General features: G+C 42.8%; 1 protein-coding gene across 1 annotated transcript in view; it reads right to left on the reverse strand.

Annotated features, from left to right (window-relative positions):
- The window catches only part of faf1 (Fas (TNFRSF6) associated factor 1), a 63,263-nt gene that overhangs the window by 18,822 nt on the left and 24,031 nt on the right, over positions 1–20,410 (reverse strand). Inside the window, exons 7-13 of the mRNA XM_029000540.1 lie at positions 19,988–20,093; positions 12,929–13,015; positions 6,064–6,159; positions 5,709–5,832; positions 5,350–5,413; positions 5,164–5,245; positions 933–1,087 (exon numbers count right to left, since the gene is read on the reverse strand). Coding sequence (XP_028856373.1) covers positions 933–1,087; positions 5,164–5,245; positions 5,350–5,413; positions 5,709–5,832; positions 6,064–6,159; positions 12,929–13,015; positions 19,988–20,093 — 714 coding nt within the window. The remainder of the gene's footprint in view (positions 1–932; positions 1,088–5,163; positions 5,246–5,349; positions 5,414–5,708; positions 5,833–6,063; positions 6,160–12,928; positions 13,016–19,987; positions 20,094–20,410) is intronic.

Below are 20,410 nucleotides of genomic sequence, written 5' to 3' on the forward strand. Positions count from 1 at the left end.
AAAGTGTGTGCGCACGTGTGTGTGTGCGCATTTACGAACGATCAAGAAAAAAAAAAAAAAGTGTTTAGCGGCGAGCGCTCTGAAAAGCTCCAGATGTTGCCTGCCTTTAATCTGCAATAAAAGACTCAGCTGGGGCAAAAAGCTAAAAAGAGAAAGAGAGCTGAGTGAGCTGCAGGAATACCCCCCCTTTCCAAAAAGCCTCGCCGCCGCCCGAAAGGAAATCAAACAGCAGTGGGGTCAGTGGGCCTGAGCCTGTCCCCCTAGCCACATCCCTCCCCAATCACATCTTTTCTTAAACGTCTCCTTCCAGGGGGTGGGCTTTAGCGGTGAAGCCTAGTGGAAGGGAAAGTGCTGTGCCCTGCCCCGGAGCCAGGCCTGCTGCTGAGCCCTAATCAAGTCTCCATCTGGATGCCGGCCGTGGCCCTTCCACCTTCACGTGCACCTGGGCCACTGCTTGGGACTGGTGGGGTTTTAACCAACTAAAAACAACTGGCCGTCTCAAACATGGAGGGCACTTGTTATGCGTTGACGCGTCGGGCCGTGCTCTGTTTTGGTTCATCAATGCGGCCGGAGCTGAAGTGTTGGCGGAGATTTGAAGAGCAAAAGATCTCGGCAGGGCTGATGAAATGACGGGAGCCTCCTTCTGAGCCTCTTGCCTCACTGAGCCATTATTGGTCCAGATTAGAACAGATTGCCCAATTGGGGCCTCAGAGTGCAAACACAACTGCTTTTGTTAACACTCCCAATGAAGAAAAGAGGGAAAGGAGGGAAGAAAAGGAGGAGGGGTTACAGCAGGAGGGAGGAGGGTGAAATTTCACCTATTAAGATATTATCCATTCGGCGTGAAAATCCCTACAACCCTCACCAGACTTCAATGGATATGAGGAATTCAGCGTGAGCGAGGAGGAGAGAACTGGCGCGGGATGTCCTACCTGGCTTTGTTGGCTTCTTTAGTGACATCCCAGGCCCATGTGGTGAAGTTTTGGCTCAGATAAGAGACAATGGACTCGGCACACATCATCTGGGAGCAGAAAACGTTGCTAAGCACACTCTCGTCATTATGGAGGTAGATGGCCAGCAGCTTCCTCTGTAAAGCAGGGAGACATGAAAAGACAGAAAAAGAAGAAATTAGCAATTTATTCAACAGAATCGACATCACAGAGTCGTAATCCATGACATGTTGCTACGTACTTACTGCACACTGCAATTAAATGCTTTTGCCCCTTCCTTTTTGGCAGTTAGTTACTAATTACTTGTAACTCTCTAGAGTCCTCACAAAACAAAAGTTATTTGTTTCTACGTTACTCCCACCTTTAGAAATTAAGATTAGCCACACACCCACCATTGTTAACACCATTGTTTTTACTTGTATAGCTGTGTTCACTTCCTCAAAAGTTTAACCCTTGCCACTAAAATAACGATTTAATAGTGGGAAGCAGTCAAAATTGTAAAAAAAAAAAAAAAAAAAAAGTATTTTACCATTTTTTAAACAGTTATATGTATGTGTAAAACAAATAATCTATAAAACAATCCAACACTACAGAGCATTTTGCTTGTATTGAATATATTATGCTGAGACTTGCACTTGCAGATCAATGCAAGTCTCAATGCATTTCAGCTAAAATATACAAATTAGGTAACATTTTACCCTCCAAAAATTAAGAACGTTCCTAGAAACCCCTTTGGGTCTGAACGCAGTGTTAAGGCTTTGACGGTCCCAGCACATATGCACCAAGGTACGCGTGGTTCCTCAGGCCAGCAGAGAAGGTTTACATGGCTTTAACGTGACCACCACCGGCTGTAAACCGTAAGCAGGGAGAGAACACCCGCAGTCGGAAAGGCCAAACCTTGTGCCGAGCAAATACCCAACCAAATCAAGCGAACAGGGGAGTAAATAAAACTTTTCAGTGAGGCAGCCAATGGCACAACAAAACCCAACAAATCACTCTGTTTATTTTGCATCAAATGCCAGTGCCCTTCTTCCGCCTCCTCAGGTTAGCAGCATGGGGCTGACAATATTGGCGAAGCTCTAAATCCACAGATATAGACGACAGTCATATGAAGCCACAGATGCGCCAGGAAACTGACAAACTAATTAAAAAACAAACACAACCCATGGGTGTATATAAAAAAAAAAATTAAAAAAAAAGGAACAAATAAAAATAAAGGGGGTTCTTCAAATGATGTAGGAAATAAACCCCGTGAAATGACAGAGTTCTCAAACACCACTCTCCCCACGTCAGCGCTCAATCCCACGTCAGAGCAATTTCTCATGGCTGTCTGGGAGGGGTGGGGGTTGTCATAAAAGCCCAAAGAGCGACAGAAAAACAGGGAAAGTTTAAAAAGAAGAAGAAAAAGAAGTTTGCAGTATATTGTGGTGGGTGTAAGAGAAAGGAATGGGAGTGCGAACACTGCTGTGTTTGCTCAACGATTAGCGGTTTAGAATAAGGCCGACGGCTCCTAGCGGGAAGGAGCCCGGTCTCATTCAGTGGCCCAATTCAGGACCCTGAAAAGATTAAACACTCACGCTGAGAAGACAAGCACATTCAGTCTGGCGAGGGAGGTTTTTTTTTTCTTCCACCCTCTTTTAAAGAAGAACGAGACACACAAGCTTCCAGTAGAAACAAAATGTATAAGGAATCTCTTCTTCTGATAAAAGTCACGAAAGGGGTGCAGTCGCCGCCACCCCCGCCCACCTCACTCTCTGACCTCTGGCAGTGCTGAAGACCAAAACCAGAAAGAGTGAGAGAGAGAGATGGAGTCTTAAAAAGAAAGACAGACGGCCACTCTATAATAACATCCTCGTTTGACAACCCCCTTCTTACACTCTGCCCATCCCTTCTACTTTCATCCAATTGTTCCTCCGCTCCATTCATAGCTCGTCACATCTTTTGTGCAGCCATTCCTTTGGCAAAAGAAGAATTGACGCTCGCAGCCAAATTACCAGGTTTGGTTCGACGTGGAGAAACTGACCCAAAAGCCCTTGGCATTTGGGAGGGCGAGAGGCATGCGGCCCACCTGTTACCGGTGTTGGACCTGGCAGGCGAAGACAAGGAGGCGACGGGAAGGAGCGGGAGGGAGGAAAAACGATCCTGTGACTGGGACAGCGGGCATTTTCACATTCGTTTTCGCTCGGGGTGCTATCCGGCACGAGGAACACGACCCAGTCCGCAGCCCACTTGATTTGTGCCTGTGACACGCAACTAATGATTATGTGGAACATGAGTGCGGGTTCTCTAGTACAGGTGAGCGGCGACTGACAAGAGACCTCATTTGCTATCTGAGGGGCCGTCAACCTGTGGAAAAACCGAGAGGGCATCAAACCCGGTCGGCTCTGCCTCCGGTGGGGATTTACGCAGATTGGTCGAGTTACACAGGCCCACGCCTAAACAAATAATTACAAAGATGCATTTGTTCAGATCCGTAACGGGGTACTTCATTATTATGCAAACCGATGGCGTCCAAAATGCGGCGCACACGCACCTGCAGGCTAATGCAGACACATCTTGCCGAGACAGCCATATGCCTTTATTTTTATTGACAAGCATCTGTTTTAACAAGAATATGTGTTTGAGTTAGTTAAGAGGACGTTTTTAATTACGGGTGAACGTGATGGGGGAGCCAGAAGAGAAAAAAAACAAAAGCGCGGTGAAAGCGATCGCCCACCGCAGCCTGTTGAAAAGCAAACATGTGGAAATGAAGAGCTCATATTACCGCTCTCCTGACCCCCAAAGCAGTGGGAACACACATACGGATCAATGCTTTAACAGATGGCACTTCACTAACCAAAATAAATCCCCGTCGGTGCGCTTTCAGCGGAAAAGTGCAAGTCGAGAGAATTAGTCTGGTCGGCTACGACATATTTATTAGGTTGTCAAAAGGTGGGGTGTGCATTATGCCAGCTCGCATTGAAAAGGAAACTTTTACAAATATACAAACATTAATAAGGACCCTTTCAGCTCATTTATCATTAAGAATAAACTCGTGATGTCTTCTTTTCGTTCAGGCAACAGCAACGTCTACTCCGGATGATCTCGAGCTCGGCTTTATTTGCCATCTACCTCGCACAAGAGCGCAGGGCTCATCGGGATAAAAAGCCATCTTCAGCCGCGGCTATGAATTTTGATAGGTCTCTGCGCTGAAAGCGAGTGCGGGGTTACTGTGATTAACCACACGTTAAGGGGATTTGGAGGGGGGAAGCCTTGGCAGTGATGGGTGGCCTGTCAGCAGGGCCTTACAGGCTGATCCTCCTGGATGAGCTGGAGGGCCCTGAGCATTTTCATTAAGGGTGGATTCAGCTGCGTCCCTCGCCCCCAGCAGCCCCATTCCAGAAACACTTCATCAAATGTAGTGTTTTACTTAGTGATTAGCCCCTGCTAGCCTTTGAGAGTGAGACTGTCCTCCTCCACCTCCTCCTCCTCCACAAATCTGCTCCCTTCCAATAGCTACCTAATGAACAGGCAGTTGAGCCAGAGATTTAGACCAATTCTATCAAGAAAAGTGGGCCACAGAGGGCTGCTGCAGGACTCTCCCTGTCTGCGAAGAGTGCAGAGGGGGATGAAGACACAAGAGGGTTTATGCCCAGCTCATCATCTCAAACATAGAGATAGGGAGAAAGAAAAACAGGAAGAAAAGAGAATAGGGTCAGTAGTCGGTCCTTTTCATATTGGTTTTATTCTTCCACTGACACTGTGTAGAGCCTATAGGCGAGACTGGGAGGAGAGGGGAGGGGAGTCCATATTGAGGGGGCTTATAGAGGAGAATAGATCAGCTGGGATGGCGGCGAGGGGCCAGCCCAGCCATCGCCTCATGGTCTAAAACCCCCCAAACATCTTGCGCGCATCTTCCCATTCTAATAAGACTGTAATCCACACAAGCTGTCAGTTGATACAAGCCTCCGCATGAGGACGTGGCGGAGAGAAACCAAGGAAAGGTGCTAAAAATAATGCCTCAGCTGTTGGAATAGAGAGTTGGAAAGTGGAGAGAGCCAGGATTATGGGGGAAAACTGCTGTAAATTAACCAATTAGAGGCACTCAAAACGTTGGTAAGAAGTTCAAGTGTTTTAAAGTTGAATTTAAAAGTGTGAAAATGTCCTCAGTCTCAGACCTATGATGATTAGTGACAATGAGGTTGATTCAGAAATGGAAGTTGGGGGTGCATACATCTCTGGCTTTGCCGTAGAAGGCCTCTTGAGAAGCTGCCTCCAAAGAGCCGATAAAGAATACTGGATGGCAATCTCCATATCTGCAGAAACACACACACTCATCACTTTGTAAATCATATAAACTGAACAAAGTCATTGTTCTAAGAATGCAACAATCTTAAATTTGACCCCTGAAATGACTCACCGTGTGGAAAACTCAGATGTAAAGTGCAGTAAGGCTTCGCCCTCATTCTCACAGTTTTCTGGCACTGAAAACAGAAGGAGGCATTAACTAACAGCAACTTTAAGCCCTGGAAAAACAAAAGCCATACATTTACATTTGTTTGTATGAGTTTGTTTATCTGTCACTCCTACGCGAAGCGCCTTCTATTTGGTAATTACAGGTTCGGTCCCCCTGGAGCAACACAGGGCTAAGTGTCTCCATCAGGAGGACAATGGTAGCCGTTGGCTACTCCCATCCCAGAGATTATAAAAGCCCCATGGACCCCATGTGAGGGTGAGAAAGAACAGGAAGTATCACATCATCTCAGTTGTTGTACTCACTCATTGGTGACTTCCGACAACCTGAGCTTCCCATTCCAAAAATTTCCGCCTCGTCCACACCGAACTCTGACGCATCCTCAAAGTCGTCCCCTTCACTGTCACTTACCATGTGGACATCTGTGCACTGTCAGACATTTAGAGAAATTCAAATTGCCACAATTTTCTCTTAAATCATTATAGAATGAACTGATGCTATAAATGATTACATGTTGCAGCTTAGTTTCATCTACATTGCATAAGTGTTTTCGTGCATGTGGGAGTGGGGAGCACGATGTGTGGAGGTTGGCTACAGTTAAGTGGAAGTCGTTAGTGGTGAGTGAGGAGGAGCAGGGATGAGGAGGAGAGGTCCAGGCACCTCCTCAGTCTGCTCCTGGGCGTTGGCTGGGGAGGATCTCCGGCACACGCTGAGGTGATGGCAGGGAAAGCTGATCCCAGAGGCAGCCAGAGTCATCTGGGGAACAAGAGGGCCAATACGGTGTTCGGTTAAACACATCTCTCTTACACGTGCATCTGCATCATTTCTTATTCTTTAAGTAATCATTTATTAAAAGGCCCGCTATATTCTATGCAGCTGAACTTGGGCAGTCTGGTAATGCTAATGCAGTGAAGCATCTGCTAGATGGCGGGGAGGCGTACTCGTTAGCTCCCAAAACAGCACGCCAAAATGTCAGCGGGTAGCAGCACTGAAGGGACTCATTAAAGGCAGCCTGGCCCGCTGGCCTCCCCAGGGCAGTGACGGAGCTGGGGTCCTGTGCATGTTCATATCCTGCACCTTCTACTGCTCTTCAGGTGCGGAGCCACACTGACTGCTTCTAAATCTAAATCTAGGAGTTGGCACCAGAAAGCAAAAAAAAAAAAAAAAACGTCATTACAAAAGATCACTATTCATAATTTACACAAATTCCGTTTAAGTATTAGTGTGAGATCTTTTAATTAGAAGTAAAGAAATGTGGTCAACTTGAGAAACCCTCAAACTGTCAAAAAATAAAAACAAGACCATAACAAAACCAATGTCTTGAAAATATTACAATTTAAATATAATTTAACTCTAATTCATAAATTATGTTTTGATATGTATACAGACATAAAACTGTCAATATTGCATCTGATTGCTACAGTGGTTTTATTTTAATCAGGTCCACATGAGTGGCAATTTCTGAAACAAGTATTATTAGTTTGCTAGCCACGTGGGGTAAGGGGAGGAAAGCTGGAGGAGCAGTAGTCTGGAGCTAACGGTATGATTGACACATGTGCAGATGAAAGGAAAGGTTCCTGACAAGACAGCAGCAGGGGTTAGTAATCTTTTCTATTGTCAGGTGCTGTGGCCAACAAAGGCCAGCTGGTAATTGTTGAATCAAGAGCCGATTACAAGCAACGGCAATTGAGTTTCAAAAGCAGAAGGCCGGCAGGAGTTTTCCCACATCGCTCTTCATGTGACCTCATGCTAGAGTCCCAGATACATCACAGAGGTGACTTAATTACCAACAAATTGATCTGTTTTTCTGATAGCAAAATATTTAAACTATCAAAATTCAAAAATCAACGCTGCCAGATTTAAACAAGAAAAAGAAGCCAAAAGGGTTTCAGAAAAACATTTCGGGTGAATAATAAGAGCTCCAATGGGGGATATAAGGATAAAGACATACTACTGGCAAATATTATTTGCAGTCATGCTGTAAACTCGTAACAGGCATCCCAGAAGGCCTTTGGCATGGTAGCGTGGGCCACACATATTGAGATGACATATTGTGTTTCTCCTGACTTTCAGCACTAATTAAAAACAAGCAAGTAGCTGCGAAAAGAAGAAGCCTTGTGTGCAGTGGTGTGTACAGCGAAAAGGACACTGGAACACCTAGGGTGAACACTTAGCACAATTGCCTTATATTGTTCCTGATGCTAAAATCTACTTGAGCAATTTAACCCCCCCCCCCCAAAAAAAAGTGCTAATGTATCAGATTGCCTTTAAGGGTATTTAAATCATTTAAGAAATGGGGAGGGGGGGGGGGGGTCATTTTACCATAATCATACAGAATTCTTAAAATGATGTACTATTGTGTTACATAATATGTGAATTACCATAATAAGAAATCATTCTTTCTCATTCAAACAAGAAATCTGGTTTCCCCCGTCTAGAAGCTGCCCTGGGTGTTTTTAAAATAAAGATAATAAAAAATGTTTTGAACCTAATTCAATTAAGAAAAACTGTGATATTAATAATGTAAAAGCAGGTAAGAGCCAATTTCAAATACTCTTTAAAAAAAGACATTAATTTTGTAAGTAGATAAGTGATCAAAATCCTAGTGTTGAAATGGCAGTTCATCAAAATCACATTTCATAAAGCAATCGCTACAATAAATATTTGTTCATAACACATCACAAGTTTTACATAAACAAACCATTAATAAAAAATTATGATACTCAAATAAACCCTGTTACAGGTTATAACAGTTTCCTGGTGATGCGATTCAACAACTGATTGTTGTTAGTATTGTGACATTTCTGATGTCTTGGACACAAAGTAATGCAGTGCATCATTTAATATTTATGGGCATAAACAAATATCACCTGACAATAAAGATTGAAATTTAATTTTCTCCTGTAATCTTTGAAGTTTAGGACTAAGCCACACTAGCACTCTTTGCCTAATGGAGTGGCTATCAAACGTGAGAACCTCCTCAAGAGCTGCTGAGGGGTGACCCTGGATTTCCATCAATGAAAGGATTTTCCTCAAGTACACCAATAAGTGTATAAATAAAACTTTATTGCTTCCCCTGTCAAAAGGGGGGGTACTGAGGGGACCATAAGACAGGCACTAATAAAGTGTTTGGATTAGGACGTTCGTGTAGGGGGAAGAAATGAAGCGTTCAGCGCCCCTTCACAACCTGACCTTCGCTTCGCTCTCATGGGCCCAGGCTGAGCGTGGCTTCCCTCGTTCAGGGCCTCACCGCCGCAGGATACGTGTTGGGCGGGGGAAGAGGTCATCAACCTCAAACCCGTCTGCTGACCCTCTTCTCAAGCACCTCACAAACAAGCAGTCCCTCTCCTTTTGGATTCTTTTAATTAACACTTGCATTGAAGAGCTGGAGTTTGTACGTTGTGTGCAAAGCAGGGGAGGGTAGGGGGGCATTCCTTCTCTCGCTCTCACCCAGTCTTATACTCGCTCTGTTTCTTTTTTCCCCTCTCCTTTCCTTCTCTGTTTTGTGAGTGGCTGTGTTTGGATTAGGTCCCTGGCTGTGAGTGTGAGATAATTACCACTGACAGCTGCACTGATGGCACCCACTGCCCTACAGCACCTTACTCCAGAGCCCTTTGAAGGGGGGAAAGGGGACAACAGAGCCTGAGAAAGAGGAAAATAAAGAAGGGGAGGCCAACAGAAATAAGGGAAAAGAAAAAGAGAAAGAAAGAAAGAAAGAAGAAAAAAAGAAGCCCCACCCTAAACACCTGTTGGTCCCATTTTAAGGTCCCTTGCATCTATTGTGTAGTGCTGAAGTGACGCTCGTTTAAACAGGGGTAGGAGGGTTGGTACAAGACAGGACAGGTGAATCTTTTAGGGATAAGATCAATGTCAGGCTCTTTTAGTTATAAAATAATGTCAATGACATTGACATTATTTTAGTTATAAAATAATGTCAATACTCAGAATACAATTAGTGTATTCTGAGTATTCAGTGTGTTAGTATGGTTAGAAAATAGCAGGAAAACAAGTGAAGAAAGCACTTTACTATCGTGGTTAATTATAAGGCCCACCAACTAAAACAGGTATTTTAGGACCAATGCCAGAACAGGCTGTCCAACACAAAAAGGCAGAGTGGTGACAGAAAGCGACCAACAAAAGAGAGACCGCTCTGTCCACAAGAATAGGTGCAGCAGTAGAGTTAGCGTAATTAGCAGTTAGCAAAAAAAAAAAAAAAAAAAAAAAAAAAGTAGAGCCCTCGCTCGGTCTCCCTGCTGAGCATCACCTGAAGACAGCAAATCACACAGAGACTCTGTCTGGGCTTAGTGCTGAGCCCTGTCACTAAGGCAACCAGCAGGCCCAATAAGCTGGTGCATAAAGGTAGACGCCCACCTTCCCCCAAACCCCTTCTGAGAGTAGCTGCTTTAATACATTAGCAAACACCATGAAACACTGGATAAATGTCAGCAATTATGGTAGGCAGAGAGGGGAAAAGTCTAATAAGGATGTAACAGAGTCTGTCAATCATTTCCACTGGCACCTTCGGACCTGCCATTTAGACGGCACATTTAGCTTTGGACCCTTCTCCTAACAAGAAGTAAATAAAACATGGCTTCAGATTCAAGAAAAAAAATCTATCAACTTCTACTCATTTCAGAAAACTTTTTTAATTTAATACTCTCCTATAAGTAAAAAGGGCCCTATGAAATCCACTTTATTTTTCCCCTAAATTCAGTTTTATTTTTTTTGAAATATTTTTTTTTCTTCTGAATTCCGTGTTTTCCATTTTAAACATATTTATTCATCTAAAAACTGTGATTATGGAGCGAATGAGAAACGAAAGAACAAATGTAATATGACAAATCACATTTAACCACTGTTGGCATTATGCTTGGGCATTTACTGATTGTTTTAAACAATGAAAACAATTTTTTCATGCAAAGAACTTTCACAGTGTGTCCCCTTCTTTCATTTAAAAAATGAAAACCGTATCAAATAAATAAACATTGGGATGACCTGGAATACAAGAAGTTGTGCCCACTTGATAATGAACTGGAACCATGTTAATAAAATTTTTTTTTGCATGACCAAGAGTTTTCTGGAGTGAGTGGCTCGCGCTATCGTGCGCTGGCAAACTTACAAAGGAGTTGTTCTTCCAATTCAAAAAAATCTTTTGGGTATTCTTTAGCTCTTTTTAAGGACATTGGTGTTCCAGCGAGCCTCTTTGCCATAGCTGAATGCACGTTTACATTGCGTTGGTGTGTGCGAAGGCACAGGAAAAATTTACAAAATGAGAATTATCTGCAATTCCACATTTTACAATGAATTCCACTATATTTCCTGGATTCAACAATTCTGTCCGCGTTTTCTGCATCGCAGAAATCATATCAAGTAAAGCCTTCAAACTTTTCACATAAACACGCCCGGGATAAGCTGGTGCCTTTCAAAACCACCACCTATTTTAGATTGTAGTGGCCAAGTGGAGGCAGAATCATAACCAAAAAGTTGCCAAGGTATGACTGAGGTCCCCTTGATCAAGGTACAATCCCCACACATTGCTCCCCGGTGCGTTTCGTGGCTGCACACATGGTGCAACCGGTTCATGTAGTGTGCACCATGTGCTGTGCTTGCTGTGAAACAGGATGACAAAAACAATCACTTTAAATATTCACAAGTAAAAAAGAAAAAAAAATTCCACTAATCACAGACATTTAATCTGCAAAGAAGAATTTAATAAAAGCAATATATATATACCCTATGATTAAAAACAAAAAATTCTCTATCATGATCAATGTGAAGCTATATTTTTACTAGTTTGATAAAACATTCTAATGCAGTATCAAGCTGAGATAAATCATAAATATTCCCCTCAGTGTGATACAAATATCAACACTTAAACAAGAAGAATTCAGAATAAATCTGTATATTGCTAGTTAATTTCAGACTTGAGACCACAAAACCCCAATGTCCACCCCTACACTGGCCAATATCAACATAGACATGAGCACTTGGCAGTAAAATTTTTATTACTTTCAGTGTGACCTCAGTGGCAATAAACAAACCTGTTTACTTTAAACAGAATGACAGCCCATATTGGTTAAATATGCAGACATTAAAATTAAAAGAAATGGCAAAATGGCATTTTTTATTTCTCCATTTCATTTGAAGTGGAATTGGAAATACACTGAAATGGGCAATAGAGAGATAATGAAGGGAAGGCAGAAAATGCACTGATTTTGACTCCCGGAAAATGTATTTCTAAGCCCTGGCTGCTGTGTTTATTGGTACAAATCCCGGGGGATGAGGTGAGGTTAATGAGATGTGCTCTGCAACAGCCTGGCTGGCTTGCTCTCTAACGCAGAAAGTCATTTCAATAATAAAAAAAAAGGCCAGTATGAGATCAAGGCCATTATTGAAGCCAATGTTTTTAATATCTCCTCCCAGGAAACCTGGGTGGGGTACGTCACTCCCAGAGCTGTGTCCGTGGCTTGGATGCGGTCGTGAATGATATGCGTATCATTTTAGCTGAGATTACGGGTTCAGATCAGGGTTGCAGGTACTGCACGATGGTGGTGATGAGGAATCGTACGTTGGCAGATCTGTTGTGGTTACAGTCAGCGCTGCACATCTAAAGCCTGAATAAAGCAGGCTGCACGCTAAACAAAGAATGCAATTGTCATGACAAAAGAAAAATAATCTTGTGTATCGTGTTTTGCTGATCACTTCATATGTTTCTCATAAAAGAGCCCAAACCAGTTTTAACAGCTTGACAACAAAATACCAGGTGCAGTTACATATTGTTCATTCAATCCAACACAAAGCAAACATTTAGACCAGTTGTAAAATGTGACTAATTAACAGGTTGGCATTTGAAACACAAACCTCTTTTAAAAACAGGATTTGATCAACAGGTGAGGGCCTCTCCCTGTCAAATCGAAAGCAGTTTCAGTACTTTCACACTTCTAATTAATGAAATAAAAATGTCTTTAAATTCTTCTTCTTGCTCTTCTTATATCATTATCCAAAAAAAATTATTAATACTAAACAATTAATGAAGAACATCAGATTCCATGAATAATTGTGCCATACAATTAGCATGGGAACAAGTACGTGTCAAAGAAAAAACAGGAGGACAACAGTAAGGGTTTGGGCATGAGGTTGTGGGGTTCCGCAAAGATCTGTATGAGGACCTCTTTGGATCACACTGACTTTGTTCCACTGAAAGGCGACGGACTGCGACCAGGGCAGGGCAGGTCAGTGACACTCCACTGGGTGAGCTTTAATGTCCACACAGTGAAGACAAGAGGGGGGATCTCTTTGACATCTTAATTAGGTTTAACATAATACTTTTGACAGATGGTTTCAGCATTGCACATCTTAATCGTTTCTCATCGTATGGGTAGTGATTTTGTAGATTACTTACTACGCCATACATTCCATCACTTAAATGCCTTCGAAAGAGAAAAACAGGATCGACTCTGCTCGAGCTGCACAGGTTTCCCCATGTCAGGGGAAGCACTTTTATTCTGTAAGTTTTTCTCCTTACCGAATCGTCTGAGGCAGAGGCAGGCCAGCCGTCCCATTGTTGGTGCCGTACAGGGATATTTGTCAAATCAGATACGTTTCTCTTCACCTGTAGCACAGAGAGTGGGGAAAAGACCATGGTTAGAGATTAAATGTGTTTGTAGCTAAGATAACCACGTTTCAGACAACACCCACAGAGACCATTCTGTTTTTTTTTTTTTTTGCGCCCATGCCCATGTTGTTTGCATTCCTCAGATGCCATGGCTTATGCCCAGTAACAACAGCCCCACACTCTGAAATGAACAGTATTTCTCTTTAGCCATTCAGGGGTCATGTATCTGCACTTAATAACATTCCATGCTTTAAACAGTTAGCACCCAGCACACCCCCATCAATGTCCATGCCAGACTCGGTTGGTTTAAAGCCCAACGCCAGCCTGATGTGTGAAGGACGAGGATGATCAAAGCGGGGGTGCGCCGTCTGAACTGGCCCGCGCCGCGCGGTTTGAGCCGCATTACCCCCACAGAATGCTATACCCCCTGAGGGGGAGGGATACAGATGCAGGGAAAAGCTGCACACATTGTTCCAGAAAGATCCCTCTTACACACGGCTTGCTAATCCTCTGTAGTGCTGTCATCCTGGTGAGGCCAGAGGAAGACATGTATCCACGACCGGGCCGCCGGCCCGCATTGAGAAGCAGGGGAAGGAAAGCACACAAGGCCAGGCGGGATTTCAGCACACCGCATTGCACGCCTACAAGGACAACTGGAAATGATGCTTTTTGATTTCAGCTGAACCTTTAGGTCGCAACCTGATTCAAAATGAATTCTTTTGTCAATGTTGAGATTACAGGCTTCATTTTGGGAGTTTACATCTAGTACTCTATGGCAGGAGAAAAATGATTTATGAGTGTTTGCAGTTCACAGCAAAATAACAGGCGGCTGATTATAGGTTCACACATTCAGAAGTAGCTATAATCATTAAGAGAAAGTACAACAGAAACTATATTAATGGTACACCAGTCTGTTTTGCTTTTTATGGTGTGTGTATATATATTGTAAAAACTGACATTCTAAAATGTATACATTTTCCTCCCAGGCCTGAAATACATTATACGTGCAGGCACTTAATACGAAAAATAACAGCAGGACTACCACGAGGTTGGATAAAATTCTGCAACTGAACAAATATAGATGCATTTTGATTTATTGGTGCCAAATATATTTGTTTAGAAAAGTGGTGAACCAAACATAATTTCCAATTGTGTGTGTCAACATGGACTAAGTCTTGTTCGATGAAAACCAGGGAGATCCGGAAAAAAAAAAAAAAAAAGACTGCTGGCCATGGCTCACACAGAGGCCCACACACTCGCTCTACCATCCTTTATGAAGTGAGGTGGGGTCAGCCAGGGTGGCCAGTGTTATTACAGAGTGTAATATCTGTGTTTGACCAGGGGGCTACAGGGATTTCACCGCAGAGCGCTGACCGGCAGTTGGCCGTAAACACCGCCGCTCGGCTGTAATGAAGCATTGCGTGTCAGAGGTCAAGGCAACCCAGGAGAAAGAAGAAACTAATGCCAACGCTGAGGTCCTGGCTGCACAATTTATCTGCTACACAACAGTGACCCTCAGAGACCCCAGCGATTTATGCCTGCTTCCAAAGGCCTTCGGGTGTGAGAGCTGATCTTCTGTCCTGGCAAATCAAAGCGAATATAACAAATGCACTTAAGTTTCTTGGTTTCTGAAATATAGCAAAAAAAAAATTGAATTAAAATAAATACAACTGATAAAATTGACATGAATTGTGAATAAACCGAGTCTGTGAATAATCAGTTGTTTAAGAAAAAACTTGATTCACTTAAACAGTTGAAAACTAAGTAAAACACTTACTATGTAGCTGAAGAAATACGTTTAATTGATCCCCACACTGTTATGATATCCAGTAATTTGAAACATCATTTGACTGATGTCAGATACATCGGTGCATCCCCCCTTGATATAATGAAATGCTGCATAAAGTGTCAGCCCATTCAGCTTCAACATCAACAGCAAATGATTCGAGAGCTCTCCGGGTGTTATTGACAGCAGAGAGAGCAGGGTTAAGATTCTTCCTTTACAAATAGCACCGCCCTTCATTACTGATGATGCCCAAATCCCACATCTATTCACACAGACTTTCCAAAGTTCCGCCAATTAATTCAGGAATAACAATCGTGTAAAATACGAAGTAGAACACTCTGACGTAGAGATTATAATGCCAGTTTACAGAGAACTGAATATCAGTCCAGGAATAACTGAGGCATTTGGAGCAGTTGACATTTGTATCACATAAAAGAAGATTACTCGCAGCACAAAAATCCAATCTTGTCTGAAGCTCCCAACAACTGGCAGCAGGAAAATACTCATTTCTATTAAATCCAAAGTGCACTGGCATTTTATTTTAAATGTCACAAAACACTCGTCCGCTTCTGGAAAGGAACCTGCTCTCAGTTGCAGAAAAGTAATCGCAGACATTATTTATTAAAGAGCTGCTTCGTCTAGGAGATAAAAATATTCTTAAGATATCCAAAAGAATGGCAGCTGCCATTTCAACATGCGTGCTTACCTTATACAAATTCAAATTTTCTTTGTCACCTACACAGTTATACACAGTATGACATGCAGTGAAATGCTTGTGTGACTGCTATTGACCTCAATATTACAAATATTCAAGTTACAAATATTGCAAATATTAACAATAATTACAAATTTCTGTTTTTAAACAGAAAATCTATGTAACGTAACGAGTAGGGTGGAGGTGTGCAAATGTGCAAATGACTGGGGAGATCAGAGTTGTATTTTAATCTGAAATCTGTTTGGCCCTTGGTCACATTAATAAATGTACAATATTTGTTTATAACGCAATAAAGAAAAAAATCTACAGATAAACCTCTGTAGAAGAACAATTTCTCTGTATTTGTGAACTATAAATATACACCATATATGTTTATAGTGATGCACAAAACAATTAGTTTCGATTTTGTAACAATGTATGAAAAGATATAAAATATATATTTATCTATATCACTATGTCCATCTCTATATATTTATACCCAAACACACACACACACACACACACACACACATATATATATATGTATAGAAGGAGAGAGAGTAAGTGTAAGTGCTATACAATAAGAAATTAAGTAACAACCGTAATACTTTTCAAATGTGTCAGAGTGAAGTTCAGAGCCTTTAGACTGAAGAAAGAAAATAAATGTGTTTCTTGTTGCCCCCTTACAACCACACCAGGAACTACATCACAATACGGCAAAAAACTCTATGTAGGGTTTTGAAAGATTTGGAATGGAAGCAGATCTTTGAAGGCTAATATTATAAATGAAATTAAGTTATACATTGCATAACATTTTACTTTTATGGGAATGTCAAATGTTAATAATTAGTTTTTACTGGAGGATTCAGAGTAAAGTTTAACGGTTTGACACTAGTGGGAGCTTTCTGTTACACCGACATCAACATCACACAAGCACAGACGCACACATTAATGATCCAAACTCTCTAAACGCCAAGTACTGTTAATCCCTGGCTGGAGAGAAATCAAAGAGAAGAAAAAGGTTGCTGTTAAACAGTCTCAAGCTTGCCGGCACCAGATGTCTTTTATTCACACTCTTTCGACTGCAGCATCTCCCTTACATTATTTTTTTTTTTGTGTGTGTGTGTGTGCTCCTCTTTCTCTTTACTCGACCCGTTCCTCTCTCCAGCTGCAGAGTTTAAAACTGGCGGGGCTGGAGCAGAAATCCCCAGGACAGCTCGTCTGGTCACGGACGATCCGGGCCCTAGCGGCCAGCCCCTATTCTACCCGCCACTTTCCTGGCAAACATTTACCCTGCAGCTTAACCACAGCCCCACATTCGGGGATGGGAATGCCAATCAGAACCCGGGCCCAAGAGAGACGGCGATGGGGAGAAAGAGTGGGAGAGTTAAGGAGGAGAAAAAGATAGAGCGGCGCGTTCCCAAGGAGCTGAGAGGCAAAGCCAGAACCTTTGGCAAGACAAACATGGGGGAATGGGACTCTCTCTCTCTCTCTCTCCCCCATTCATATGCACAAGCAGAAAACCCCAGTCCGCCTTCAGCTAAGACAAAAGATAACCTGGGGGGGGGGGGGGTATTGCCTGAAGCAGCCTCCATATGTGGTGGCGAGTGGGACAATGTGAGTGTGTTTGAGAGAGAGAGGGGACGAGAGAGGGACAGAAAGACCCTGGAGGTGATCAGAGTTGCTTTTTTGTTACTTTTGTTAAGCGTTGCTGTAAAAACCATGCTCCTCGATGCTTAAAACTAAATGTTCTGGGTCTATAATTATGGCCAAGGGAGGGATGTTCGCTTACATAAGAAATGCACAATATATTACAAACCATATCAGTATCAGGCAATTGGGAGGATTAATAAAATCAAGAGTGCATTGCCCCCAGTAATTTACAGCAGTCAATGTTTAATTAAGAGTTCTTTAAAGACTTGGCCACGTCACATTTATTAATGAGGTAAAAAAGGTAAATAAATCTACAATGTTTAAAAAGAAGAAAAACACATATTACGTAGACTATTTATTCATTTTGTTCTAGGCATTAAACTAATCATTCAGGCATAGCCCAAATCACCCCAGAGCTTGACTGAAAGTGAGTCAAAGTTTGTGTGTGTGTGTGTGTGTGTCTGATTTTCCCTGTTTTTATGTATGTGCGGAATGCCTAAAGACGCCTAAAGCATGTGTTAAAGGAGGCCTGTTTGATTTCGCTTTGTCCCTCTCTCCATGGCTCCCCCACCAGGATGCCAGCCTTCGTCCTCCTTCACCTCTCCCCAGCCACCCCCCCTCAACTGTGTTCCCTCCTTGGGTTTTGTAATCCCAGCAGAAACACTTAAGGTTCACAGTGGGTGCTCATCAAAACCATCTGCTTGGGAGAGAGGGCGAGGGCACCAGCACTTCAGCCTTGCTGTATTAAGCTCTTCAATTAGCACTATTACAAACCCCTCAAGTAGGTCTGATTACTGTAAAGGTGGCCAGCAGCGTACAGGAGCCTTGGCACTGGAGGGGAGAGGAGGGGAGGCGAGGCGGTGAGACTCTGTGATAGCAGACAGAAAGCTGTAAAAATAGGGTGGCCAGAGAGCCTCTGCTGGAGCCTTAATGGGGTTAAACGTTAAATATGAAGCCACATACAGCGGCAGTGAAACTGAAAAGGCACTCAAACACGCAGGAGGTCATCGTTTTCATTTACATTTTTAAATAGGATAAAGAACAGAGTGCTGTATAAGGATGGAAGACAGAATGGAATGATTCAGATCATTTATTCTAAATAAATATCAAAATTCATTCAGAGAAAACACCCTTAATCAGTAGTTACAGGTACAGTTACCCAGGAGACACTCAGGGTTGAGTGTCTTGCTCTGGGACACGATGGTAGTAAAGGGGGTTTGAACCTGGTCAATAAATCCAATAGACATATTTTCAAGGGGAATAGATTGATATGATCAATTGAGTAGATAACTGATCATGCAGTGTCATTTGCAACAATAATTGATATTTCGCATCCTTTCATTGCCCAAACATATTTGCAATGACTGTTAATATTAAACCTTTATTTCATAGTATAGAAAATGTGTAAAAATACAGGGGAATATAAATAATCACATAAACTATATCTGCATGTTTGGTTTGGTAGTGTCCATGGTCCTGAGTCTAGCAGTGTCTAGGTTTGGTATTATCTAGAGCAGCACATTTCAATGGCAAATGAGCCAAATTTTCAAATGACTTATTTTGTTTAAACAGTCCAGAAGCATCGTGTGTGAAAATCGTTTGAAACTTTTTTTCTGAAAAATACGCATATAGATAGCAAGCAGTCTGTGTTTGTGTCTTCACTTCTATATCTTCAAAATAACTGAATTTATATAAGAAAATCACAGAATTATTATTATCTAGTATGGGGATTCTTATTCTGTTATAATAACCAGTCAAAACGCAATTAATACGCCATTAGCAGCCATATTAAATTATATCCCCAAAAGTTTCAACACAAACTACCACAGGCCATTAAAAAAGTTTCCACCTGTCCTTACAGCCAGACATGTTGTCACACCATTAATCCCTGAATGTCATCTTCTGCTAAAAGAGTCCATTCTGCCCTCAACAGCTCCATGCTGAAGGCGCAGTGTTTTATAAACCCAACCACAATGTACAATTCATACTTCAAAGGGCTCTGTTTTTCCACGAGCACATTCTGTCGCCCCGTTGGGGATCCCAGGGAAAAGAGGAGGTGGGGTTAGGGGGGTGGGTCAAAGCTATGCTGCCAATCCACAGGGAGCTTGTTACATTTATCGTGGAGCAAGCTACCCACTGTGAATAATTAATGGAGCCATTTCAGAAGGCTCAGCATAGGTTACTGAGGGCCTCTGAGAGGAAGAATGAGGAAGAGGAGGAGGGAGAGGGATGTTTGGAATGGGCTGCTGTGTTTTGTGTGGGAGTGTAAGAGGGTTTTTTTTTTTTTTTTTTTTTTTGGAAAGCTGGTGTTCGGCACCAACCTAAATATCCCGCACGGCAGTGGCACCCACACATATCCAATCGGGTGGAGTCAGAACTGAGTGCAACAGAAGTGCAGTATAAGCCCCCACCCTGAAACAATCCCACACGCGATGACACAGTAATAATCGGAGGGCAAGAAGGTGCTATGCCAGCCCCGCCCCCCCCGAATCTGAATTCTGTATGAATATTACATCTCTTCCTAAGCCCCGTGTTTCGCCTCCAGCTTCTGAAATTGCCACTGCCAACAATCAGGCCCCATGCCACTGCACAAACATTTCTCCCCAAATGCTGCCTACACTTGCCAACTGGGGAGGAGAGTGACCATTTCTCCCCTTCCTTTTTGTTTAAGACAACTTTGACTGTACTGTGGTGAAAAAATATTGCGGCGTGACAATGTGAGACGATATTGAGCTGCTCAGGAGAGGATACAATGAAATGTATGCACAAGTACACAAATTCTAAGAAAATGTAAGGGGTACACATCCTTGAAGAAACGGTGCAGTCACTCACTCACCTCCTGGATGGTTTTGGTGCCGGGGAAATGGAGGTTGTAGTCCCGCTGCGCTTCGCGATGGGTGATGACCAGCAGGAAGTTCTGATTCAATGTCTCCTGCAGAGCACTGAGAAAAACAGGAGCAAAAAAGGAAAGAAATAAAAAGACAGATTAGGTTTTTTTTTTTTTTTTAAGGGGTAGGCGAGCTGGGTCTTGTCAGACGGTACACCCCACTGTGAACAGAAACCCCAGAGGTGGAGGCCAGACAGGCCCAGGCTGCAGCAGCGCAGCATCATGGCTGGGGCCGGCTGGTTCGACCTGCCCCCCATAACAGCGCGGGGTGACTCCCTGTGCTTGAGGCCACGCCATTCGCCCCTTGATCATAACAGCAGTGGAACAGCAGCTAACTGGTCGTATATATTGATTTGGGGAAGGAGGCTGTTC

This window comes from Denticeps clupeoides, chromosome 13 (assembly GCF_900700375.1).
Source record: "Denticeps clupeoides chromosome 13, fDenClu1.1, whole genome shotgun sequence".
Classification (NCBI taxonomy): Eukaryota; Metazoa; Chordata; class Actinopteri; order Clupeiformes; family Denticipitidae; genus Denticeps; species Denticeps clupeoides.